This window comes from Ixodes scapularis, unplaced genomic scaffold, assembly GCF_016920785.2.
Source record: "Ixodes scapularis isolate PalLabHiFi unplaced genomic scaffold, ASM1692078v2 PGA_scaffold4__175_contigs__length_147842914, whole genome shotgun sequence".
Taxonomy (NCBI): domain Eukaryota; kingdom Metazoa; phylum Arthropoda; class Arachnida; order Ixodida; family Ixodidae; genus Ixodes; species Ixodes scapularis.
Window position 1 is genome coordinate 116,604,673 of NW_024609879.1, and position 26,846 is coordinate 116,631,518.

Below are 26,846 nucleotides of genomic sequence, written 5' to 3' on the forward strand. Positions count from 1 at the left end.
CAAAGCCCACTTTCCGGCGCACGGGGAAACAATGAGAGAAACAAAATGGCGGTGGAAGAGGGTGTGGGGAAGGGAAACAGACAGTTAGCATCACTCTATGCGAAGCGCACATGAAGGCACTCTAATCCCGGCTAGTTCGACCCCCTGCCATAGTCGAAACAAAGATGTAATGAATGAACGTTATCTTCTGACTCACCGCTGCCAATTTCATCCACAACATTGGTAATTCATGCGCCAGAATCGCGAGTCAAATGACGTTTTGGATTAGCGTCGGCGACGGCGTGTATCGATGACACCGAGACGTAAAGTGACCTGAAAAATCGCCCCCTCGCGACAAAAGAGAAAACGAAAGAGAAACTCAATCTAGAGTTTCTGTGTAATATCCTAGATGGCGCCACATGCCTGAAAACGGCGCTGATTGTTGATGTAAGGGATTTAAAAGCGGCGGGAAGGCACTCATTTGATCGAATGACGTTTTAGCAAATGAAGCCCCGCCCCCTACATTTGATCGAATGAAACTTTAACGAACGGCGGCGCTCATTTGAGCGAATGGCCCCTTGCGTCTGTCGCGCCTCTTGATTTCTGTCATTTTTATCTTTTTCCCTTCAATCATCGTTTCTCACGTAAACTCTGACAATATACCGAGTCCGACTGCAACCTGACCGCGTTTTCAAGACAGCGGCGTCTACGATCGCCGCAATGGCTGGACTATGTTAGACTGCGCGACGGACTTACTGTTTCAGATTGCAGGGGGAGGCATCGCGACACAATCGTAGCATGAAATACTGTAGAAAGAGACAGTTTGGGATATTGTAGCTGCTTTTACATAAATATCGGCCTATCGCAGGTGATCGTGCAGTACCTAGTACCAACGTTACTAAAACACTCAGTTGGGAAACTCCCATAGAGACAGCTTTCAAAAAGTGGCCCCAAACTGTCTCCGAGCACCGAGCTAATGACGAACACAATGCCACCATTTCTCCCGCAGCGGCCACTCGAGGAACTGCACGTGACTTCTATTTTGGAACAGGTACAGCGGAAGAGGCTACAGGGGTGCCACCCCCCTCTCCCCGGCGGACGCGCCGCGTTGAGCTGTCGAAGTTAAAATGCGCCTAGGGCGGGACGTGCTAACTGAAAGGCCCGCTGAGGCATGGTTGTATAAAAACAATATTAATTGTGCCGCAAAACCCTGCAAACTAAAAATTTTAAAAACATAACGCGCCCCTCTTTTGGTACTAAACTCCAATAAATTTCATACAAAAAGAGCCTTTTTCGTTTGTTTTTACGCAAAAACAGGCTTTCAAAAAGCTCAAGGTGACCACAGTACAGACAAATGATAAAGAGTGGCGCTGTTTTCGCATTTAGCTCGGTCTCGGTGGGCGCCAGCGGCCCAGGTTTCGACGGCGAGCTTCCCAACTGAGTGTTTTAGTAACGTTGCCTAGTACCCACACTTTTCGAGCGCGGTCATCCGGCTATCACGTCTATGCAAGGCAATGTTACGTCCATTTTATGATGCCGATGGTGGGGCGGTTTCTGCAGTGACTGACTACCTTGTTCGCCTCCATAGAAGCATCCGATTTTTTTTAAGGAAGGTTTTTTTTTTTTATTTTGTGTTAGACAGTTATTAGCAAAAGAAATACTTGTTCAGGTTTATTGCATTTTCATCCAGAGGATTGTTTCGAAACAATCGAGATATTATAGTAACTCCGTGTACGAGATCAGATTCAGTTTCGTTTCGGGTGCCCTGGCGTTACCCTGTCGCAGCGCATCTGATGTCATAGCAACACCTGGTAGCGTCTCGGCGTCTCGTGCCCGCTCGTACCGATCGTTTCGTCATAAAGGCTCTTCTATAGGGACTTTTAGCAAACCGTTACCGTGTTCCGGGCGCGCACTTAAAAGCATGCTTCAAAGGCTCCGGTAGTGCGGCACGCGGAACACGGTAACGGTTTGCTAAAAGTCTGCAATGTCGAGCGCAGCGTTGCCCATCACACGCGCCCTTCAGTGGCCTTAGAGCACGAGATTTAAGATCTGTGATCTCTCTGCACTGTGATAGCGCACCCTTAATGAAAGTGATTAGCCACTACAGATACTGGTACTTTGTAAAGTAAACAAATCGTGAACTGATGGCAGTAGGGATGAACGCAGTGTGTACGAGGAGCCTCACCGCCACGCCCGTGGCCAGTGCAGTGTGGCCAGTTCTCCTCTAGTCTGTGTATAAAAGCAACCGATTCATAGAAAACAAATCCTCTAGAGGGAACCTAGGTCAAGATGTCTGGATTCATATATGGAAAATAAACCTAGCCGAGAAACCCCTCCCCTGCTACGCATAGGATCACCCCCATGCACCAACTCACAGCAGCCATGACTGGGTCTTTGAACGTCAAGTCTAGTGAACAAGGCCAAGATTTTCTGTGATATATCAACAATTTTTTTTATTAGTTTATTTGTGCACCCTCGAATACACAACGGTGTCTTGCAGTGCACACTTGTCAGCCTCCATGAGTAATACAGGGCTACTGAAATGAAAGACGGCAGTCCAAGTTCAGGTTGCAAGAAACAGTTCTCCCAGAGTGTGTCTGATTCCGAACTGCCAACTTGTCGAGCATAAAATAACATTAATCCCCGAATTTACTTACATCTTCAGATTGACCGTTATCAGAAATATTGGTTCTTATAGGAGATTTTCGTTACTAGACTTGACAAAGGGAGTCTGCTCTAAAATTAACGCACACGTGATATTTTTATCGCTGCGTACTAATGTCGAACACTTCATGTGAATCTTTGAATCGTGAATCCTGTGAAACGTCCCGCTAAGAACATCTTTATATTCGCACATTGTAATTCACAGTATATGTATATTGCGCATACCGCGTGGGTACAATGGTTTGAAGGCACTTTAAGAAAACGTGACATCTTTTCTTTAGAGTATCTAAGAAGACACTGCCCTCGATCAAAAGTTAGAAATGAAGACTATTATTTCCCTACTGACAAAGAGGGAGGGGTTTCCCTCTGAGAAAAGACCTTTCTTGCTGGCTGCTTGGCTGTTTGAGCTAAACAAGGACGCGGCAGGAGGGAAATTCGTCTGATCTCGCTTTCAAATATTGTTTTGTTCAAATGCCCCCAAACCTCACAAAAAACGTTTTTCAGGAGCACGAAAATGCTTATTTTTTTTCTCTCCCCATGGAAAAATTGGCGTCTTTATTTCTAACTTTTGATGAGGGCCAGTGTTTCTTTTATAATTCTGAATAGACATGTCCGCCACTTAGTAGAACCTTCATGACGAATTACAGCACTATAGCACGCCAATTAAGTACTTTTGATCCATTGGGTATTTGCAATAGATGGCAGGCCAAAAAGAAAAAAGCGTCTTGATTGTACTTGCAACCAAGCCTGTGCCCCGTGTTTTTCAATACAATTTCTATATATTTTCTTTTGTGTGTGTGTGTGTGTGTGTGTCTGTGTTTGTGTGTGTTTTCGGGTCGATCTAAGTTGTTTATGTAAAATTCACAAGAAAAGCCGACACTCGCACGTGGAGAGCTCACATTTTCATCACACTATTTTATGAAGTACCTTTCTGTAAATGTTTGGCTGATTGGTCAAACAAAAAGACAAATTAGTCGTTAGTTGTTTATACATGGCGACATTGTTACCCACTATAGATGACCGGGCTCCTTCTTCCGTGTTGCTCCTTCGTATGGTCCTTCGTCTTCTGCGATGTTATTAATCCCGAAGTATGTCGTACCAACTCGCTCAGGCCTCGACGTGAGCAATTTCGCCAGTGAGTCAGACTGTTATCCTGGGATCTTTACGTGCACCACGCAGTAGTGATACACGAGCGCACGCCTGTACGATGCTCATCTCAAAGCGAGCAAGGGGTGAGGATTGAACCCAATATATCTAGGTTCTGCCGGGCTAGCTTTCGCTCCAGGTGCTCCGAGCTGGTGTGTGCTAGTGTGCGCTAGCCCAATCGGCCACTGATCCCCTGCTGGTCGGTCACTGGTGTGAGCAAGTTTTGCAAGCTAGAAAGTATTCGAAGAAAACCACAAATTTGGAAGTTGGTACGATGCGCGTTGCCTCGGTTTAAGGAAAGTAGCTACAAAAATAATCTTATCATCCTCATCAACTGAACCGACTGGTGATTATTTCCCGTGCCCTGTGATAATTGCAGCGGTTTCAAGAGAAAATAAATTAGTGTAGCAAACAAAAGGGTAAAAATGTTGAAGGGTAGGTGACGCAAGCTACCGCCTGGTAAAAGAGATGCAGCCTGTATTGGTTTACTTATCCATTTATACATAAAAAGACCACGATTTGTCTGAAAAGTCGGGCTATAATATTGTATATTAGGTTATTTCCAAAAAGTAATTAAACAGAGCACGTTTTTGAAGAAAGTATTCCTCCTTTCAGCCTAAAGTACCGTGGTCTAAAGGTTCAAAAGTAGAACGCTGGAGTTTCTCACGTGAAAAAGATAACCCAGAGAGGGTTACTAGCTGCCACCTAGGAACCTAGATTCGATTGAGCGAACAGAATTTATTTTCCTTCGACAAACACATGGTTTCGGTTGAATGTTTCGCACTCATGTTTCGTGACTTGGGTCGTTCTGATACCGCTGATGGTTATAAGATTTCCTGACTCTGGCGAATGTACTGCGTGATACGCGTGAAATTACATTCTGGCAGTGAACTGTGTTGTGATCCGTCGCCGTTCGTCGTTATTGCAAGAGAACTTCGATTCACAGAAGCACGAAGTTACAACGATCGCAGTGGCAGCGGTCATACCGCGTAACGCCTCTTCCGGATTTTTCCAGCGACAGGTACCCATATTGTAGTGATCGCGGGTGACCCGGGTGTCCCTTTTGATCCGTCGCTAGCTATCTGTCGGCGTGCAGCTTCCGCTCAGCTGTGAGTATTTTGGGGGTTCCACGCTGTGGTGCCTCGTAATAAATTGTTACGTTCTTTTACTAAAACCAAAATAGGCATTTTTGAATCGTTCTTTTCCCTCGCGGTAAAAAAGAAAAAGTCAGACAAGTATTTCCGGCTTCAGGGAAGAAAAAATAAGCGATACAAGCATGTTCACTGAAACATCGTTCGCTAAAATGTCATTCGCTAAAATGAGCAATATTCACTAAAGCGTTATTCGCTACAATGTCGATTCGCACAAATGACCTCTTTTCGCTAAAGTGTCATTCGCAAAAATGCCATTCGCGCATGTGATATGGACCCGGATGATAGCCTAGCTTTCCGTACCGTTGGAGGTTACGATGAGGCCTAGTGCAACCTCTGGCCTAAGCTTATACCAAAGTTTCCCCCAGCGAAGCGAGGTGTGTTCCACCTAGCGCGGGCTGCTTTTAAGATTAGAATTAGGGCACTCAAATTTGTTTTTATTCGACCTAATTCGCGTGGGCAAGTCTACTTTAGTTTCGCTATGCTTCTAGCACACGAAATAAATCCAGCAATGAAATCACATCCACGTAATAAAAAAACAAAAATAAAATTGAGTTGTTTTGTGTTATTCAAAGTACAGTCACGCCAAAGTCGTTGGGTATCGCTGTCGCACTCACGCGCCGTGGGGTGCGTAAACAAAATCGTTCGGAATAAAATAGAAATCTGTTTTATTCAAAATTCCTTTGTTTTGTTCCATTTTGTTCCGAACGCTTTTGTTTCTTGTTTGTTCTGGAGCGCGTAAAAAGGCGTCTCCCACCAACACGAGCTCTCGACTTTCGGGGTGCTACAAAATAATTTTGATATCGGCAATATTTTTTTTTTCATGATCCGCGTACAGTGGGCATTAGGTACTACAAAACCCCCAAGTCCTCGAGGTAACCAAACAAAAGCTCACCGGACAAAAGCTCACCGGACAAAAGCTCACCGGACAAAAGCTCACCGGACAAAAGCTCACCGGACAAAAGCTCACCAGTTTTTTCACAAACCCTGACAAAAGCTCACCTCATTTTTTTTTCCATTTTTTTAGCTACCGCGGCCAAGACACGGACTGGAGTAACGTGCGGACGCGATGGACATTCTACCATTTTTAGGAGAACTGGCATCCCATCCCGTGCAAAGGTGTCAACAGATAAGCCATAACACGCAGAGAAGCAACCATTTGGGCCAAAATTTAGGTCACGGAAATTCAGTGGAGCAGATAAGATCAAGCTTGCTTGGCTCAAGGTATGCCGGAGCACCTTTGTGCCACGCCCAAGAAACTTCGTGAACCGAAATTTTTGAACCCGAAGAGTGACCGAAGAAGCGAAGTCACCCGTTGTCGACCTCACATTTTCATTATGCTTATGTTACGCTAAACGCGCACCTAAAGGTTAGGCACCGTGTCTCTTCATTACTGATGCATTGGTTTTTTGGGGGGGTTCAGGTTAATAGTTAAAGTGAATGGCTCGGCAAATTAAATAATATAGAAAGCTGTGCGGGATTTTGGATGGGCTGGCGTTCCTTCCACCACAGCTTGTGCCCGAAGGACTAACCTACATCAGGGAAAAGTTTACCGGTGACATCGGCGACCTGCTGGACTACTTTGATTGGACGTATGTCAGTGGTCCCTTCCGTTACGCTTCTGCTCCTTCCGCGGCGGCACCCAGAGCGAATTCTTCTTCCCTTTGCCTGACTCTGTGCCGACGACGACCGGAGTTTCCCCCAAAACGGTGGAATATGTCTGACGCCTCTCTTCAAGATAAGACCGGACATACACCTGCGAAGGATGGAATACCGGGTTGCAGTTTTTAACGGTGTGGCATAACTCAGTGATAACGTCCCTGCTTCGCACGCAGAGGACCAAGGTTCGATTCCCCGAGGGCGGAGGGTGATCTTTTTTAAGGATTTTGCAACATCGACGACGAACGCACTGCATCGCCAACAGCAACATCAGCAACACCATCAGCCACAACAACAACGTCAACGACGGGCGTCATTTTCAGGGGTGCGAAGAACCTAAAGCAGCTATGGCTCTCAAAATACGTTGTCGACGAAACGTCGCAGAAGCGTATACCCACGAAACGTGTGTCCATGAAATGTTTGTAGATGAAAAGTTTTTCATGAAAGCTGTTTTGACGAAACAGTAGGGAGCCATACCAAATCCTCCATTCATATATATGTCAGCCTTTGTCTAGATCGCGTCGGGTTGAAACAAAGTATATCTGCAGTAGCGTCCCGATTTTCATTCTAAATTAATGACTTCATCCGGGATGGCGTGTTTTGGAATAAGTAATAGCCCGTACCGTGCGTTACATCTAGCATAAAGCCATTAAAAGTTCACTGCCTTGACCTATTATCAGCGAGTCACCCAGTAAATGAGCGGCAGCATTGAGATAAATTAATCCGAAGACGTCTTAGGTAGCACTCCAGAGAAACGTCCAACATGGCACGAACTCGGGAATCCCAATGGCCTAACTTGGGCCTAACTCGGTTCTGGTCCAAGCCGTTAGTTAGAGCCAGAGTATTTTTATTTGACGTTACTATGCTTTCCTCTGGCTTGCTACGTAATTCCTAAATACCAGACTTGAGACAAAGATGTCATATATAAACCCAAGTACCACCAGTGAAGCCGAAACCCCACACTAGATTGGCAAGCTATTGCCAGGATAGTCATTTTCTAACCAAAGTTGCACAACTCCGACACTGCGTTTCTCCTCCGGAGGTTTTAAGTCCCTAAATTCTCAGACAGAAAGCGGATGTTGGCCCAAAGAACTGTGCTACCTGGGCTGGTACACGGAACCAATGTAAGCCTTAGAAACTCCTAGAATAACGCACGCACGAGTTAAGACAGACATAGAACGAGCTTAATTTGATTGCGATCAAAACACTCACCTTACCTTAATTGATGTTTCTACAAACCTCCGACGTGCTGTAGCGTCGCTGCAATCAGAAACCGCTTGTTAAACTCTCTGTTTAACGAACAGTTATCCTCTAAACAACTGAGCTTCCACGCTTCTACTTGGAGAGCAAAGAAAGCTTGGGGATTGAAGCCGACACTTCACAAGATAACCAAAACGTAGGTTGGAAACTCGCGCTCCATAGACTCGGCAATTGTGTTAACTCCGAAAGGGAATGATAAGAGATAAGCTTTTGTTCCTGAGAATTGGCAAGGGCATTCGTTTTGTCTTGAGTGATAAACGTTCCGGGCATGGGTATGCGCCTGGAGCGCGTCACCGACTGGGGCTCTAATCTGGACACTTGAAGAAAAAGTAGGCCAGGAATCCTGCATTCCTGATTGGCCGGCGCCGTGCTTAAGCTTGGCGGTCGAAATTCGGGCCGACGTTTAGGCCAAGTGTCCAGATAAGTGCGCCTGGTGTGTTCACCTAGTCCTAAAAAAGTTGTCCCTCGATTTCCGCCTAATGACGGCAAAAAAGGTGTCATGTTTTCACCGGACGCGATCCTGGCGGTGTCACAGAAGCGGTAGTGGATGAGACAGATGTCGGTCCTGCTGCAAGTCGCCGTCCAATTTGACAGTTCACGGAAGCTTTAGTAGCAGGGAATTGGGAACTCAGTGACAACATAGAGATCAGTGTTCGCATGTACGTTCTATCGGGGGTTTAGAGCACTAACCGCCAGAATCGCGATGTCCGATAACTTGACACGCCGGCGCCTGGGACGCAATTTGCTGCCCCTTCGGGACAACTTTTGATATATGACAGGGAATGGACTCGAAACACACCAGACGAAGAGGCGTTCCAGCCATCGTTGGCAAGGGTCCACTCATGACGTTCCATAGTCCATTAGTCCATTATGAATCAATTATTGATTTTCTCGAGTGGTACATTTTACACCCTGCAATTTCGGCCATAATACGTGTATATTTGATTCCTGATCTTAGATTTATGGTGTTAAAAGCAATTTCTTACGACATGTCTGCTTTTTCGTACCATTCTACCCAAACAAAAGTAAGTAGCTTCAAGGTTAAACAGTGGAGCTATATCAATACAAGAGGTGTCCGAATTTTCACTCACCGAGCTTTAAAGACACGAACTAGCGGTCTGCGCAAGTGAAACCAAAATGTATGTTGCTTTAATAACTAACAGCTTCGGAGGTGAGTTATCTTGTTCACGTTTCTTGCTTCGTGATTCTTTCGTCGGCGTTCTCATCGACCAATGTGGCATTAACAAATGGTTCACACAGAATTGCGACTGTTTACGACCGCGTACGTTAAAACCGCTTGAAACCTGTTACGACGAGAGAACACCGTGGCGCCATCTATCGGGTAGCCGTGGAACACACGGCCTTTCCATATATTTAATGTCGCTTTCGCGCGCCATTCTTCCTTTCTTGGCTCGAAAAACGCTTGGCATTGTTATAAACGACCATTTCTCGTAGGTAGTGCGTACCTATGATTTCGCAAATACCGCAACACCTTCGCTCTAGTGAATGGAAGTTTCAGGGTCGCCTCATAAATCGCACAAGTGTGCCATGGGGTTCAGAGCCGTGTATTGGAAGAGTTTGGCCAATAGGCGGAGCAAAGGCCGCCGCCAGCGCCAAATATTCCCCGGCGCTTAGAGCGTAAACTAAATTTGTAACACAGCGTCGACGAATCAGGAGACCGCGACGTCACAATATGGCAAACGACATTTAAAGACTGAAATAAAAGAGTTCAATCTCGGCTTCTCTACTCCATCTCACAAATGTCTGCAGTAAAGACAAAGGCACAGGCGCGTGAGCCTGGCTCAGCAAAACGCTTCTGTTTGTCCGAGAACTCGTGCATAGCAGGCACTTTCCAAAGCCACGCGCTCGTGCCCATGCCTTTGTGTGCACTGCTGATGATTGTGCAGATGGAGTATAGGTGACAGTTCGCTCTGGGCCGGCTTGCTAGAACAGCGTCTAAGCTAAGAATAACTGAAAAAAAAAAAGAGTGGTGGGGCGCGCGAGTGTCTTGAGACGTGGAGTCCCGCTCGGCTCGTGCGCTGGCTTTGGCAGTGCTTTCTTTCCCCGTCTCGGCTGAGACGCTGTTTCTAGCAAGTCGGCCCTGGTTTGGAGCGCACGTTCGTTTATTCTACACTTGAATATTGGCGTGACGAAAACCGCACATGCCCAAAGTTTTCAGTCACCGAGAGCTAAACCTTTTCATTCTAGCCACGCTAAAACGGCTCAAGTTAGTCGTGTCACATACTTAGAGCACACGACCACCGCTAGGGGCTGTTTCGCGGCCTGTGGTAGGCCCCGGGATGCTCGCCTATTCAACCCAATGTATGGCCAAACTCTCCCAATACATGGCTCTGATGGGGTTCAGAGCCGTGTATTGGGAGAGTTTGGCCATACATTGGTTTGAATAGGCAAGCATCTCGGGAACAACCACAGGCCGTGAAACAGCCCCTAGCGGTGATTAGCTTCAAAAACGCGGCTGGACTAATTAAGCCGATTTAGCGTCGCTCGAGTAAAAAGGTATAACCCTTGGGTGACCGAAAACTTGGCGCATGTGAGGTTCTCGTCACGCCGATATTCATGAGTGGAATAAACGAACGTGCGCTCCAAACCAGGGTCAACTTGCTAGAAACAGCGTCTCAGCTGTGACGGGGAAATAAAGCACTGCGAAAGCCAGCGCACGAGCCGAGCGGGACTCCTTGTCTTAAGACGCTCGCGCGCTCAAGCCTTTGCTGTTTTCTTTCAGCCAGTCTTAGCAGAAACTCTCTTGTAGCAAGCCGGACCAGAGCAAACTGTCACCGATAGACCATCTCACAAACATCTGCAGTGCAGACTGAGGCACGGGCATGAAAGTGTGGCTTTGGAAAGTGCCTCCTATGCACGAGTTCTGTACAAACACGCATTACGCAGAGCTAGGCTCGCGCACCTGTGCCTTTGTCTTTACTGCAGACATTTGTGAGATAGAGTAGAGAAGCCGAGATTGAACGCTTCTATTTCACGCTTTAAATGTCGTTTCCAATATTGTGACGTCGCGGTCTGCTGATTGGTCGACCCTGTGTCGTGCCTTTAGTTTACGCTCTAACCGCGGGGCGAGTATTTTGCGCTGGCGGCGGCCTTTGCTCTGCCCATTGGCCAAACTCTCCTAATATACACAGTAAAAGTTTTTACACCCTTAAGGGTGTACACCAGTTTGTCCCAGGGCTAACACCCTTAGGGTGTTCAGGCAAACACCCTTTATAATGGGTGCTTGCCAAACACCCCTGGTAGAGGGTGCTTGCCGTAAAATGGGCGCCCCCTGGGGTGGCCCAGTGGATGCTGGGCCACCCCAGCCAATCCAGTGCCGGGAGAGTATCATGCAACGTTTTGGTTATGTGGAGTTCAAGCTCACATGACACTCTGCCGATGCTGGATTGGCCGGTAGCGTCTGCCACACTCGGACGAAAGCTGAAATGAAGCATAGTAAAAATTTTATAGGCATGTGTCCAATACACATATCAGAAATTCTAAATTGTACGAAAATCATATAAAGTATTGGATATTCTTATCATGATTCTCAGCTTATCATGTTTACTAAACACATTTACTTTTTTTCACCTGGGGGGGTATTGCCAAATCACATACAAGGCACATGATAAAGAAAGAACGAGTCGCATTGAACGCAACTCACTTCATGAAGTAATACAAAAGAGCTACTTGCAAGCCACATCATAAGCCTGAGGGCAACTGGTAGTGCTTCCGGTGCCGCCCTTTCTCGAACTTCAAGTGAGCAAGCAGTGGCCCCAAGCATCGTACTGCACGGCTAAACCATAGTTATAAACATAATGGGCTTTTACAAATGAAGCATGTGGAGCTTTCCTGTTTGGAGATCAAGTGCCAAGTTTTGTCTCAGAGGATTGCAGGAAACACGCTTCACTCATCTCCTTAAGCATATCTATTTACTAATTGGAAGCATGGCGGTCTAGCCCTTGACTGAACCACAGCAGTATTTCAGTAAGTGAAGCTCATTATGACATCAATTAGAATGTGTAAAATTGAACATTTATTGTGCCCTAAAAGACAAACGAAAAAAAAATACAATGTATGCCATTCCTTGACATAAACAATGCTATCTGCCAACATGTAATGAAAAATATCACAGAAATCTCAAGTACAAAGAAAATTATAAAGTTTTGGAAAGTGACTAGGAATGAGGAACCCCCGTACAGATAAATTATACCTCACCTACAGGAGGTCGGCATAAGTTATACATTAAAAGACAGAAAAAGAAAACATGCCTCCATAAAACATTCTATCATTTGTTCTGTAAGCAAAATAAAAATTAACCTGATAATACTGTCGCGAAAAGTGCAATATCCACATAGAGGGTGTTTCACGAAAAGTGGACAAATTCGATATTGCGAAAACTATGGGTCGCAACAAAAAAAAAGGCTTGTGTCATTCTGGTCCTGGACGAGGAGCCTAGTTAGGAAAATGATTAAAGTCCGGGATAATTAGATTGTTAATTATTTTTGAGTAACTAACTTTTTAATATTGTGTTTTAGGTTATGGTTTTAATTAGAAAATTGCTCAGCATCATTGAAAAACACTAGATCAACATATTGCACAACAACAGAAGGCGTGCACAGCATTTTACGGCTTTCTGAAAAACAGTACAAATTCGACGGGTTTTTAAGTTTCGTTTTGCAATTGGAGCACATCTCGGCCCCGATTGCACCGCGCCCCATGGAGAAATGGCGCAAGCAACCTCTGCTGCGATGTCCTTGCGCAACGCAGCAGAGGCTGGTTGCACCATTTCTCCACGGGGCATGGTGCCGTCGAGGTCGAGATGCGCTCCAATAGCAAACCGAAACTTAAAAACCTATCCCATTTGTGAGGTTTTTCAGAAAGTCGTAAGATGCTGCACGTGCCTTCTATTGTTGTGTAATATGTTGATCTAGTGTTTTTCAATGATGCTGAGCAATTTTCTAATTGAAACCATAACCTAAAACACAATACTAAAAAGTCAGTTACTCAAAAATAATTAACAATCTAATTATCCCGGACTTCAAAAGTTTTCCTAAATAGGCCTCGAGCCCAGGGCCAAAACGACACAAGCCTTCGAGCAGTTTTTGCAATATTGAATTTGTCCACCTTTCGTGAAACACCCTGTATAACCTCCTGAGACCCTGCGTCCACCAGTGTAAACATTGGGTTTTGAATTGTAAGAAGAAGAAGAAAAAAAAAAAAACTTCGTTGCACACAGAAAAGGACGCCTGTCCACCGTCATGGACGTAGTCTGTGCTGCCATCTGGAGGAGTGTTGAGCAAACAGCACTGAAAACTTGTTGCTTGCTGTTAAAAATGGCGACCTGCAGCACTCGCATGTTCTACGGGCGACGCCAAGGTATGTAATCAGTTTATGTGATTTACACAAACGGAGGCTGTGTTAATTTATATTTCTAGAGTTCTTGAAAGTTCACAGATGGTCACTAATGCTTAATATTTTCAACAGTATTAGCAAGGGTTATAGTAGTCCCTTGTCAAACTGTCTACGTGGGTGGACGCTGGGACCCAAAACTTATGACACGAATTTCGCGATGATCATGTTTTGCTCGCACCAATCTGAAACACTCGCGAAGTGAAAACAATTGGTTTGATTGATTGTGCTCGATTTACAGGACTAACAAGTCAGGCTGATGCCATTTTAGAAAGTTTGTGCGGTGCCACAGGTTCCGCGCAAGAGAGTCAAGCCACTGCCGAACTCGCCAGTCCAGACGGCGCAGGCACTTCACGTGCCAAAGAAAGAAGACGTCAAGAATGCTACACAGTGCAGGAACCCTGGCTCCTCAAAGAAAACTCAGCACCATTGCACGTCCTGTGAAATCTACCTCTGCACTGAATCTGACTGGCACTGCTTCTTTGATTTTCGTACCAATAAATGAGCCTCATTTCTCTGCCGGTATCACTCCAGTTTTGCTATTCTTCCCAAAACCTATTTTGTAAAAATTAACTTATAAAATGTTGAATAAAATATGTGTTCATTTTCCTTACTTGAACTGTAAAGCCCCACTGTCCCGTGGGTGGACATCCATTTTTACAGAGCCTGCAAACTAACACCGTAAAAAAAAAAAAAAAAAAAAGAAAAAGCTCAAACTGAACCGTAACGAAGCAGTTAATGCGCGTGTGGTTGAAGCACAAATCATTGCTTCAACCATGCACGTGCCTGCAAACTTTGTTTAAAAATTTAATTACCACTGCCCTTGGAGTTGTGTGGCTCATGCCGAGAAAAAGCCTCTCCAGAGTGACGAGCATGTTGAAGGCCTTCCGTTCATATTGTATACTGAACAACCAATAGGCTACCAACAACATACACAGCCCCTCCTCGGCATTTGGAACGGAGAACAACCTCTCACGATCAACAACCAGGTGAAAGAAGTCTGCATCCTCTAAGTCTTGCCCGCTGTACAGGACACACGGTGTCGGTGGGATGTTTTCATCCTGCGTTAGGTAAAAGGAAAAGGCACAACATATTTTAATGTAGAAGGCCAAAACATGTTTGCTCTTGTCAACTGCTATTATTCACTCCAGTTCAGGCCATGAGCATTGCTTATGTTTAAATAAGTAACCGGCATCTGCAACAATGTAAAATGAATGAGGAATTACAATTGGGGAAACATCACGACATGAAAATATTGCGATATAAGCTTAGAGATATATTTTAGTATCTCTATTTCAGTATGAAGATGCATTTGTGAAACCTATTTGCATTTCAATAGTGAGATACTTTTCCGATGCATTATGATACGCTGCTAGACTTATTTATTGTTGGAAATGAGTACAGGTCTGGAGATAAAAAAAAATAAAAGTCACGCCAAAAATCTGACGCATCACTGGTTCGTTTTCACCATGAGAGTGATTTTTTGCTTTGCTATCACATCTCACTTTTACAGTGGCCTGGTTTCTTTATGCGGACAGCAGCCTTCCTGTGTACATTTGAGCAGACTTGTACGTAATCCGTTACAAGTAACGAAATTACTTGTAATCCCTTACATTTATCAGTAATTTAGTAACGGAATAATTACATATTTTCTAGAGTAATTTTAAAGTAATTCCGTTACACTTTTTGCGTAACGGATTCCTTGTAATCCGTTACATTTCTTTTTCAGGACCAACCCCCCCCCCCCCTTTGTAAAGAAAGGGTTGTTTTTATTTTGGTAAAGTCGAGCGCAGTGACACTGTCACGCGAATTGACCAGCGCAAAGGGAGGCTTAGCACTCTTCAGTTGCGCAATGCCTTTTTTGTTTTGCAACACCAAGCCCCTGAATCTATTTTTTTTTAGACCCTAACAACAATGTAAAAAAATCCAAATAAATATTTCTACAAAAAAAAAAAAAAAAAAAGAGGGAGGGGGCAAGTTATATCCGCTCTTTTTAGTCCCTTTGTTTTTTCTTTGCGATCGAAAACTGGGAGAGGAGGACACAAGTGATTGTGTGCCTCTTCGAGAAGCTCAAGGTGGTAAGTGGACAAAAAAAATTAACAATGCCCTTCTCGGTTATAGGGACTACGACCATTTCCATAATGTCACAAAAAGAGACAACGCTCCGCCTGCCCTAAAATCCACTAAAAGAGATGTGATAATATGTGAAGGTGTTATTGCCGCAAGCATCCTCGTTCGTTGCTGCACACTTATCATCTTCTCTTAGAAAACAGGATGTACATTTTTCTGCATTTTTCACATTATTTGACCCCGTTTTAAAAGCTACTTAACCTCTAGGGTTAGCCCTCTTTATTTGTGAATTCCAGCCATGTTATCTGCCTCTAAGTCACCCTTTTTGTGAGTCAGCTTTTTGCGAGCTCTTGGAAAATGGTAATAGTCTTCCTTTCTTCTTTTTTCTGTTTTGCCCCAGCAGGACGCATCTCATCTCAAGCAGATATTTTTACAAATAAAACATAATGGTGGCTGACGTACACTTGATATTCAATGCTTGAGGGGTGAGTGAAACTCGTGAGTGGGGCCATAGCGCGGCTTACTTAGTACTCTGCCCTTCGCTGCCCGTGGCATCAGCGGACCTCTATCTGGAGAACACCGGAGTAAACTGCAGTCGGTTCGTGCTCCATGCGGTTTTGAACGGCACCAAAAAGGTACACACGGCAAACGTGCGTTTACATTACCTTGTTTTAACCGACGCTCTAAGTTGTTATGAGTGTCCTTTTTTTTTTAGTACTTATATTTATATACTAGGAACTTTGTTTGTATTCACCAACGTCTCAACCGAGGCTCGACCTCTTCATAACCAAAGGAAAAAGAATATGGAGCCAAACCTTATTTATTATTTAATTATCACCTAACTGTTACAACTATGTTTTGCTATTGCCTGGCAATATATGGAGGTATAGTAAGATGGACATAAATCAGTTTTTTTTCTAGTTTTGGCTAGACGACATGATGACTTCCACAGCTTTGCGATTTAGACAATGGAGAATTTTAGTAGATCGGTCCGATGACTCCGATAACGATACCCGATACCCCGCCACCGCCTTTGCGCATGCATCATTGTTATCGGGGGCATCGGAGGAATCGGAACGATTTACTGAAGCTCTCTTATATCAAAAAACGGCTGCAACGACGAAGCTTTGTTCTATCTTCCAGGTAAATAGTACTTCCATTGCTTTGCTGAAGAAGCTCAATGCACACCATAAAGCATTCATCAGGAACAATATGGCAGTCCCATCCAGTGCCTCAGTTCAGTGGGTGTTCAGCGTAGCAGTCGACATATTGAGTAAGAAATAACCCAAAATGTCTGGCGAGACTTTCGAGTGCCAGCTGTTGCTCAAGAGACTCAGGGTCATTAAATGGAACAGGTGGCAACAATAAGAACTTGAATAACCCCCTTCCCTTTGTTTCTTACTTGAGGAAAATAATGTTGAAAGTAACGCCACGAAAGTAACGGATTACTTTTAGGTGTAACGGCCACTTACTTTTATGCAAGGGTAATTGTAATTGTAATAAATTACAATTCAGCCTCGAGTAATTGTAAATGTAATTCCTTACTATTTTTCAGTAACGTGTACAAGTCTGCATTTGAGGTTATTGTTTGGATAAGAGGACACCAACAAATGCACAGATGAGAAACAATACGTGCAGAAGGAAGAGAAGACAAAAAGCAGGGATGTTTGCGCAGACGCGCTTTGTCAGGCAGTGTCATCGGTCGTCAGCGCTCATTGGGTGCAATAATGGGTTCTTATCGGTATCAGCGAACATAGCCAAGGGCAGACAAGTTTCAAGGAGAAAAAAGGGGGCAAACACCGACAGAAGGCAGGCAGCTCAGGTGCTACAATCTATGTCTGCCATGGACGCACCCTGCTTACCTCGCCACCCCGCATTTATGAACCGTACAGGGCTACCGACTGACCATAACGGTACATGCTATTATTTGTTCGTTGGCCAATGTTAATTTTTTTGCTTCCTCCTCTACACTAAAAAAACCCAAAGATGAAGGTTCCAGAAAACAGCAAACATAACAATGTCTCGTATGTAGTTGTATAAATTAATTTTCACGAGCTACATTTACATTTTATGTGCAGTCGCTGGCCATATCTCTCCCGTCCGAACACCAACCGGAGCAGTGAAAATCCAGCATGAGGCACGTTGAGCATGGCTGTGTTTTGGAAGCCAGACTATTAGGTTTTTGGCGTTTCAGCCATTGTACCCGAAACTTGGTTCGCCTCAAATTTTTACTTTATATCTCTGTAATTTAGGTGGCCATTATCTCTTGAGCGTTACAGAAGTATTTGGGGCCTGGTGGGCCTAATGTTTGGGACACCCCATTAACAAAAGGGGCCAGGTGAACAAGCTGCTATTGAACTGTTGGAAGCCAGTTAACACGCTACACTGTCTCTGTATTGAAAACCCTAGAAAGATCAGCATGCCTGCCGCCTTCCAGCCTTCATTGGTTTTTCAGGACTTGTATTCATGTGCATTTCACATGTTTGTTTCCTTTGACATCAACATGGTCACTAATATGTATTCAGAAGGCTCCAATTCTAGCCCCTGCGGGCACTATGAAAAAACATACCGTGAAAACAAAAAAAAAACGAACACTCTACCCACAAAAAACAACAAAAAAACCTCTTTAGTTAGCATTTATTTAACCCTGCTATATTGAAGGTAGGCTGGAACTTTGTTCTTGCTAGCATCAACTTTCGCAAAAATATAGTGAAATAACTTACATCTTCTTGCACGAACATTAGGGGCAGTGATGTTGACTCCTTGACGTTCAGTGCCAAAATGCGCAGAGTTGCAACAGTCAGGATGTCTGAAAAACACCAACAACATTTGTGCAAGATATCAAATACATTTTTGTACTCTTCGTTGCACGTGTCCTGGACGGTTTCAGAAAAAAAATGTATGCATTGTTCTGCTTATCTTCCAGTAGGATCAGTGACAATGAGGGAACTTCAGACTCCACTAAAAGAAAAGAAGGCAACACACCAGAACGACCTAAATGGGTGCAACATAATATTATAGATAAGCCATTGGACATGTCACCAAATGGTATGAAACAATTCAAATCACCACGGGGAAATAACCTTGGGAGTATGATACAAACTCCCAAAGTTATTCCCCATACACTGGTGTGCAGCCCAAATGTCTGTCCTCTACGGCCCTCCACCACGCTGCCTGCACCTTGGCAGAGGGTTCTCCTCTGCCAAGGCGCTGCGCATGTACAGCTGCAGCAGAAAAAGATTAGCACGAGCGACCAACGACCAGAGCGGCAAAATTGCAGCACGTAGCACTATTGTTTCCGAGCGCGCTGATAGCGAGAGTGCCAGTCACGTTCCATCTTTCAATACAGGGGAGGCCAGCACAAAGCAGCCTACCCTAAAGGCCGCATTTTGAAAGCTATAGTTTCGCTTACTTCTCAGCCGAGCAATGCGCCAACGTGGTTGCACACATAAACTCGGTTATTTTTTTTACAGTGGAGCTGTTAGCGGCTAGTTTCCCCAGGGTCGTGTCAGTCCTCAAATAACCCGATGACACAGAACTCTGGACAGCTACCGCCATATATAGGAGACGGCAGCAACCATCATAGATGGCCGCAACCTTTCCACTCTGGCCTGCCGACTAGCGATCGGCCATTACTTCATTCCCACCATAGTGCAGCTCCGCTAGTCTTCCTTCCTCAACAAAAGAGAAAGACTGAAAGTTTTTTGTTTGTTTTTTTACTATCTTTTCCCATGCATGCATTGAATGGTGGTATTTTATCGCTTGGTCGAAAAGCCTCCCTTGCGCAGCGGTTTTCTTACTGTACTCACGCCGTGTCCTGAGCCTCCCCAGATCCATGTGCGGTGCTGCTTGCAGTGTAAGTAGGACATGCTCCTGGCAGTCGATCGCCTTCTTTGTGGCCAACAGAACGATCTTGTCAATCCCTTTTGCGACTTTGTCGGCCAGGTTCATCTTCGTGAGCCTCTCGAAATCTTTAGCGAACTTCACAAAAGAAAATATAAAAATTGAAAGTTCAGGAAATATGCCACGGCATTTCTTTAATAAAATTTACAAAGAAATTGGCACTTGTTCATTAATTTAAATAAGGGAAACAAGAAACAACGCCTAAATTCAAATTTTACTGGCACTACCATTTACCGAGTCTAGGCCAACTCACCGAAAGCCAACTCATCGACGGTAAACTCGTCAGCAGCCCATTTGTCGAATAGGCCGAATCGTCATAAGGCAAATCGTCGAAGAAAAATTAGTCGAAGACGCCAACTGGTCGCCGCTGTTTCAACGCCATAATATATAATTTTGTCCTGAAATGTTAAAGCAAATCCTGCCCTATAGTAATGCGTAATATCGCCGTAACGTAATAAACATCCAGTGCGCTCTTTCTTGTCGAAGATAACAACTTGCAGCTTTCTCCACTTTCACGGTGCAGTGGGGGACAGTTACTACGTCGCGTGTGCATCACTGTGGCACGTGTGAGTTTGCTTGGCCTACCCGTCCACGCTGCTTCGCGGCAACAGTCCGCAGCGGCTCATTACAAAAAGTAATAAAGAAAACTAGCAAAAGGACAATCCCGAAATTTACATTTCTAAACTTGTCTCAAGGTACTGTCCTAAAACCTAAAAAGACCGCTGTCCCTAGTCCAAACACAAATAAAAATTTAGATCAAAAGATAACAAGGAACCATGAACTTTTACCTGGGACCGTCATTTAACCCATTCGAGGAATCGGCCTCGAATGGGTTAAATGACAGTCCCAGGTTGCCTTTCGACAAGTTGCCTTTTGATGAATTGTCCTACAACAAATTGGCCTATACTACGAATTGACTGTCGATGAGTCGGCTTTCAGCGAGTTGGCCGAATCCCCCATTTACCACAACTTGAAGGTGTGGGAAGGGCTTTAGGAACAAACATACGAACACACAATACGCAAGTTTCTTTTTTTAGTAACATTATTTTTTTTAACTTCCCTTTGCTTCTGAAGTTCTTTATATGTCTATTGACTTGCCAAGCAAGTCTTGCAAGAGTGCAGAGAAATAATTGGTACTACAGACATCACGCTGATGAAATATCAAACCTTCTTCTTCACATGCAATCTCTTACTCTTTTCTTTCGGACCCTCGAGTCCTTTTCATGCAGTATGGCATAGAGTTGATAGGATCTCCAAACCTGGCCTGTGAACCATAGCTTCCAACTAAGTCGTTGGTCGCTGCATTAGCTAGGATGTTGCTAACACTCAACAGGCTCCCTCGCTTGGCTGCTCTGCCTTGAAATCGCATTGCCTTGTCGCCTGTCTCCTCTTAATCCGGTTTTTCATTTCCATTACCTATTTTTATCTGTACCACTGTATTTTTTATTGCTTATAAATGTTTCTATTCTCTTCTGCACACGCCGCTTCGCGTGTCGTTCCGCGGGTGAGTACTACCATTGCTACTGATTCCTATCGTGCTGTTAGCTGTTCATTTTTGGTTCATTTGACCCAGGTGTAGTCGAGAGGAGCCGTTTATGAACACCCGCACCCATGTCATAGGGGTAGGCAGAGCTCTGAATCAACAATCACGACGCGAGAGCCGAGTGCGGTGCGAGTCAACAAAGCGAGTGCAGGTGGCTCAATCGCACTCGGCTCTCGCGTCGCTTAGTTGACTGGCACTGTAGCATGTGCCTTCAATACCGCTTACTTGAGTAAGATACAGCCCGCCGCTTTGCTGTCACGAATCATTTGTCTGAATGCCTGCGAAACCGTAACACTGTTCGGCATGTCCAACTTTGCAGCGCCTCACAACTGCACGCAGTTGTCTTCACCCAAACGCTTCGCAGGACGCTGTCTTTTGGGAAGCAGTGCCAGGAAACATGCCGTCCGCCGGCAGTACTGTTTGTACAGCCTGGCACACAGCAAACTGTACTATGAGGGCATGTTACTGCTGAAGGTGACCTAAAGAAATAAAATACCTTGAGCTGACATCTTGACTAGAGAAATAAAATTATCGAAGGAACTACGAGTTTCAAGATGACTGCCTGGGAGACAGCACACCTCTGCACTTGAAAAGGGGTGCTTTTAACTGACAACCGCTTAGCAAGTAGTTTAAGAAGGCATACTATAAGCGCACACAAGCCGCGATGTTGGGCCGCCCGGCGCTTGCGAAGGGCTCGCGCCGCTGAGCGCAGTTTGTCAGGCACCGCAGCGTTGGATATGACAAACGGTGCTACGGCTTTGCAGGCATTCGGACAAATGATTCGCGGCAACTTATCTCTGCACTTGAAAAAGGGCGTTGGCAAATGACAACCGCTTAAAAGAAAGATTATGAAGGCATGCCATAGGCACATTCAAGCCGCGACATTGAGCCGTCGGCATTTGCAAAGGGATCGCACCGCAGCGCGCAGTTGTCAAACGCCACAGCGTTGCATATGCCTCAGCTTTGCAAACATTCGGACAAATGGTTCGCAGCGACAAAGCAGCTTGCTGTATCTTGGTCAAGCAAGCGGCACCCGAAGGCATACGCTGCACTGCGAGTCAACGGAGCAGGCGCGGGCGGCTAAATCACAGCGCACTCTGCTCTCGCGTCGCAATTCTTGATTTAGAGTCTGCCTACCCCTATGACATCTGCGTGGGTGTTCATAAACGGCTCCTCACGACTGCACGCGGGTCAAGTGAACCAAAATGAACAGCTAACAGCACGACAGGAACCAGTAGCAACGATAACACTCACCCGGAGAACGACACGCGAAGCGGCCTGTTGTTCGTCAGCACTCCCGTCGAAAAAGGCATAATAAAGGCAAAAACTATATATATGCAAAAAATACTGCGCACAGAAGAAAATAGAAACACTTAGAACCAATAAATATACACTTGAACATATAAAAATAGGTAATGAAAGCAAAAAACAAGATTATGAGGAGACGAGCGACGAGGCAATGCGATCTCAAGGCAGAGTGGCCAGGCCAGGGACAGTCTCTCCCACAATTCCTCGCGCGCGGGCCAGGGCGCTTGGGGGATTTCGCAAAAGGGCTATTGAACGAGGAAATGCACAGAATGCGTCCGGTTCTCTGTGCAACTTTTTTTTCCTCAATAATCTTATTAACAGCTTTTTAGAAGTCACAAAAAAAGGGTTTCATCTTTTTGCTATTTTTAATATTGACTGTGTGCCTTCAATGACCCACGACTTTGATTAAATTTGGTGGTTGTGTCTAAACCTTAGAAAACAGCCCGTGATCACAAAGAGAGAGAGCGCAACTCGAACCGGCCAGTTCTCGTGGCGGTCCTCGGGCGGAAAGAAACTGAATTTTGAGCCTCAAATTCTGTTCTGGGCAGTTGGGTTCTCATAAGCCATGTACAACTAAAAACATCGGCGAGCATTAACACCCTGTCAGTGTCCCTTCAATAAGAGTTTCTGTATTCAAACAAGAGTACAAAAAAAAAGTCAACAACACCTTCGTATTCAATAAAGCGGAAGAGTAGCAGCAATGACTCACTCGCTGAGAGTCCATCAGGTATGGGTACCTTGTCCTAACAGCATCAATGCCCATTTGTGCCATGTCAGAGAGCCTCTTCCTCGCAGTGAGAGTCATCCTTTCATGGATTCCTTTTTCATCAGGAGCTGCCTTTCGTCCTTCTCGTATAAGCCATTCCTCATGGGCGATCAGGCTGGCTTCGTCCTCTCCAGCCAAAGCCGAAGCAGTGATGTTCTTGAGAGGCATGATCGAAAGGGCGCGATTTAGACATGAATATTCATTAACAGAAGGACAACAACTGACTACCTTTTTAGTGCTTGATGCTCTTAGCATGCCAAAATTTCTGATAAGGTAAAATTGAATTCAATCATTTGACCTAACATTGCCCAAGGCATTACCCTACGGGAGCACAAACAGTAGAAAACACACAATATAAAAAAGGAAACAGTCCAGATAAAAATATATAACATATTTCCTTGCACCTTGCTCAATAAATGCACCCCCAACTTTGTATCACGAGGTGGGAACGTTCAAATTTTTTTATGCGCCACTTTGAGCGATAAACAGCTAGACGATCATGGGAAGGAACGACCTCCATCTCCAGGTGGCCAAGCCAAGCCGGGGTCGTGGGAAGAAATGAACCTTCCGCCATTTTGCAATAAGCTTTTTTCCGAATCGGGGCGGCCCCTGGTGAGGAGATGCCAAGAAATGAATTCCGGGTACTAGCGGGCCATTTAGTTCCGGCTTCAGATATTTGCCATGATTATTGTGTCATAATGGAACTCGCTACTTCATTTTCACAACTGAGACATCCCACAAGTGTAAAATACCATAAATGTCGCCAAGCAATTAAAAAAACACTGGCCACTATTTTATTGGTTTCGAGCATGCCAGGTTTTAAGCAAAAAAATTGCAGGTGCCTTGGTTGATGTTTTACGCGAGAGAAACTTCAGCATACTTGCGATTGCACATGTTTCGTCGCGCAAGCAGAGACAACGCCTGTTCGACTGAAACCATGTCACTCAGCTTCGCAGCCAACTGTTCCGAGCGTGCAACGCATGCAATGTTGCATGGCAGGATTTTTGAAAGTTGCCTATAGACCTTTCAAGCGGCAGTCTCGAACGAAGCGATTTACAGCAGGCATCCCTGGTTTTGAGAGGATAAGTCAGTGTTGCCAGACTGCGCTGAGCTGTGGAGTTTCTCGTCAGTGGGCTGTGGCAGCCTGCGTGGGCACACTTTCGGACGCTGGTGGAGGCTAAATTGCCGTGTTCTATTTTTCTTTTGTATTCTATGGCAAATAGAATTTCTCGGGGTTTTTAAGAATGCTCTGTACTATTTTTGAGAACAAAAACAAAGCAACGAAAGCTGTTTTGGTGAGTCCGTGAGCGACAGAACGAATGCAACTGGGATGTTTGTTTTATTTTATGTTGGTCTTTTTACGGCACCATACACTCCGCCTTGTCAATCTACAAAGATCTTAACCGTCAAAAATATTTGACCGCACAGGATATTCAAACTGCATAGATTTACTCGCCCACAAAATGAAATTCAACGAGTCTCATCAATCGAACAACATATATTGTACGTACCCCACAATGCCGCGTTATCCGAACAGGATTTGAGAAAGGTCTCAAATAACACAGCATATCCAATAAACAGTGTCGACGATAGTAACTTCACGACGATCAGACGGAATCCGGCGTGTTTTGGGCACATGTAGAAGAGAGCTGCTTTTTTGCACAGCTTCAAAGCAAACACTCCGGACCCGACCCTATCAGCTATTTTTCGCGAAGACTCGGAACACAAGTCGGGAAGGCTTTCTGGAGATTATCTCAACGGAAATAATCCTTCAAGAATGTCGAACTGCCTCCGTCACGACTCGCGAGTTGCTTGACGTTCACTCTCTTCGTTTGTTTCCTGCGAAGGCCGAGCAGGCTATGAGCCCTGGTATTCCCTGGTTCTCACAGTGCATGATAGCACACAAAGGGTAAGCATCCTAAACAGGCAAATAAAGTAAAAATTTCCAAGAAAAGTTGGCGAACTCTGAATGCACAATGCAGCTGGGGAGTCATGCTGACCGGGTTTCCACAGCTCAGGCAGGTGGCAGAAATTTATGGCTGGTAGGGGCCGCTTGGTTCGCAAAATGGCGGCGGCCAGAGAGCTTTTTCTGCAAATGTCTATAGCTTATGGTTGCCCCAACAGCACGATCGTGGGGTTTCCACGATGGTTTCATACATTAGCTAACATGCGGTTCGAAGATTAAGGTTTTCAAGTATGCTACTGAACATGGCCGTCGCACAACAGGAAGAAATTGTAGTGTTAACGAAGTCTTGAAGATTGCTCATGTGCAAAGCTCTTTGGCGATGTGCAAGGAGCTTTACGTGCCAGTGATCTCGAAAACCATAGTGCGACAAGGGTAGTACTCTTTCTGCTCATTAGAGTGCTGCATGTTCTCAGATCTTATGGACATTGTGAGACAAGGACCCAAGAAGAAGGACGATTGCAGGAGGCTCCACTGGTTCCAAATCACTGATTGACACTTAATGGAAGCTCGCCTGGGATCTTGAGAGCTTCCAGGTGAGCTCCAATCTCAGGTGAGCTTCCAGTGAGTGCCAACCATCGAATCGGAATGAATCGAGCTCCCTGCCATCATCATCTTTCCGAATCCTTTCCACTCGAAAGCATTTCATGCTTCCACCTACTCGCGGAGACGGGATAAACCATTGTAGTTTTCCCGATTCGCGTTATCTGATTGATGGAAGCGTTTCGTTGATTTCTAAGGCAGACACTGATGAGTAGAAAGAAAACCATGCGTAGATAACAATTTGATCATCCACTATGCAGACACGATATCCGCATCCGAACCACATCAGCAATTTTTGATCTTCCAAGTTTATCCCGGAAAGTTTAAACATTGCCCCTCACCAGCTTAATCTTTTTTTGCCGCTTCAGCTGTGTGGCTGCACCTCCATCATTTGGTCTTTTTGATCCAAATTTTGCACGGTTTTCAGCAACCCGGACGTCGTCTGAAAGGCGACGTCTTTCATTTTTGAACTTGTACCGCAGTGCTACTCTCCACGAGTCCTGTAAAATAAAGAAATACCACAGCTTGAACAACTATCTAAATTTAAATTTAGGTCCAGCCATAGCATTTTTGCTGCGATATCAGTTATTGGGAGCCTACCAAGGGAATCGTTCCTGCGCCAAGGAATGAAATTATGGCGTCCAGCTATACTCTTTTCACCTTTGAGCTGGGGAGAGCTTTCTTTTTCACTAAAGCACCAAGGTAAAGGAACAAACGCGACTGACCCGTTTCCCACCCCAACCCAGACAACTATTTTTGGAGATGACCGAGGATTCTATGCGGATTATCTCTGGGAGGGGGGAGAAGAATGTTTGCAAAATCGCGTTGAGGGCAGTTCGACGTCCATCACTTCCTTCGTTTCCCATGAATGTCGAGCAGAAAAGCTTGAATGGCAGGCACTTACCAGTCTTATATATCACAATGGAAGATAACACAGAAAGGGTATGCAGCACTCATAAAAAAAATTAAGTGGGAACTTTCAAGAGGGGCGAGAAAACGTTGAATGCAAAACCGCCAAAACAGGTAGAGAACCGCACTGAGCGGGTGTTCACAGTCCAAGAGGGTGGCAGAAAATTTCTAGCTGATAGAGGGCCAGCTGCATCAGCATCAGCAACATGGCGGCGGCCTAGGAGCGTTTTTTGGAAAGATGTATAGAAGCACCAATGCTAAGAATTGATCGCAGCTATTATTATAAACGTGCAAAAGAAATGTGCTTACTGATCCAGTTCCTATAACATCTTGGAGCTGAGGGTACTTGTCAGTTAGTAGCTGAGTGACCTTGGAGTAAAAGTGCTGAGATGGGAACCTGCAGAAAAGTCGTGCCCATTCTTATGGCTCAACAATCTCTAATATTATAACCCACATTGTGAATCAATAGGTCCCGTATACAGACTGAGCCTACGCGAGGAAGATGCAAGGTATTGTTCAGATGGTACACAGTGCATCAATGTTTTAAACATGCCAATGACCCCCAATCGA

At 45.0% G+C, this 26,846-nt stretch overlaps 3 protein-coding genes across 5 annotated transcripts in view; 1 reads left to right on the forward strand and 2 right to left on the reverse strand.

The window, feature by feature from the left end:
- LOC115327785 (sulfotransferase ssu-1) overlaps positions 1 to 8,037 on the reverse strand; it is a 20,546-nt gene extending 12,509 nt beyond the window's left edge. Inside the window, exon 1 of one of the 3 annotated variants that reach the window (XM_042293389.1) lies at positions 7,817 to 8,010. The gene's annotated coding sequence lies outside the window, so the exon portion shown is untranslated. Of the gene's footprint in view, positions 1 to 196; positions 336 to 7,811 lie in introns of those variants that run through there. The other 2 variants (XM_042293388.1, XM_042293387.1) reach the window with 2 other exon arrangements.
- Positions 8,038 to 13,070: 5,033 nt separating this feature from the next.
- LOC120841681 lies at positions 13,071 to 13,715 on the forward strand. Its single transcript, XM_040212626.3, has 2 exons — positions 13,071 to 13,238; positions 13,513 to 13,715. Exons 1-2 carry the CDS (start codon positions 13,121 to 13,123, stop codon positions 13,713 to 13,715), a joined length of 321 nt encoding a protein of 106 aa, XP_040068560.1. The 5' UTR covers positions 13,071 to 13,120.
- Positions 13,716 to 13,726: 11 nt separating this feature from the next.
- On the reverse strand, positions 13,727 to 26,689 carry LOC115327620. The gene is made up of 5 exons (XM_040212627.2): positions 26,586 to 26,689; positions 22,805 to 23,017; positions 19,151 to 19,322; positions 18,065 to 18,150; positions 13,727 to 14,332 (listed from the first exon to the last, which is right to left on the reverse strand). Exons 2-5 carry the CDS (start codon positions 22,898 to 22,900, stop codon positions 14,042 to 14,044), a joined length of 645 nt encoding a protein of 214 aa, XP_040068561.1. The 5' UTR covers positions 22,901 to 23,017; positions 26,586 to 26,689; the 3' UTR covers positions 13,727 to 14,041.
- Positions 26,690 to 26,846: the final 157 nt, after the last annotated feature.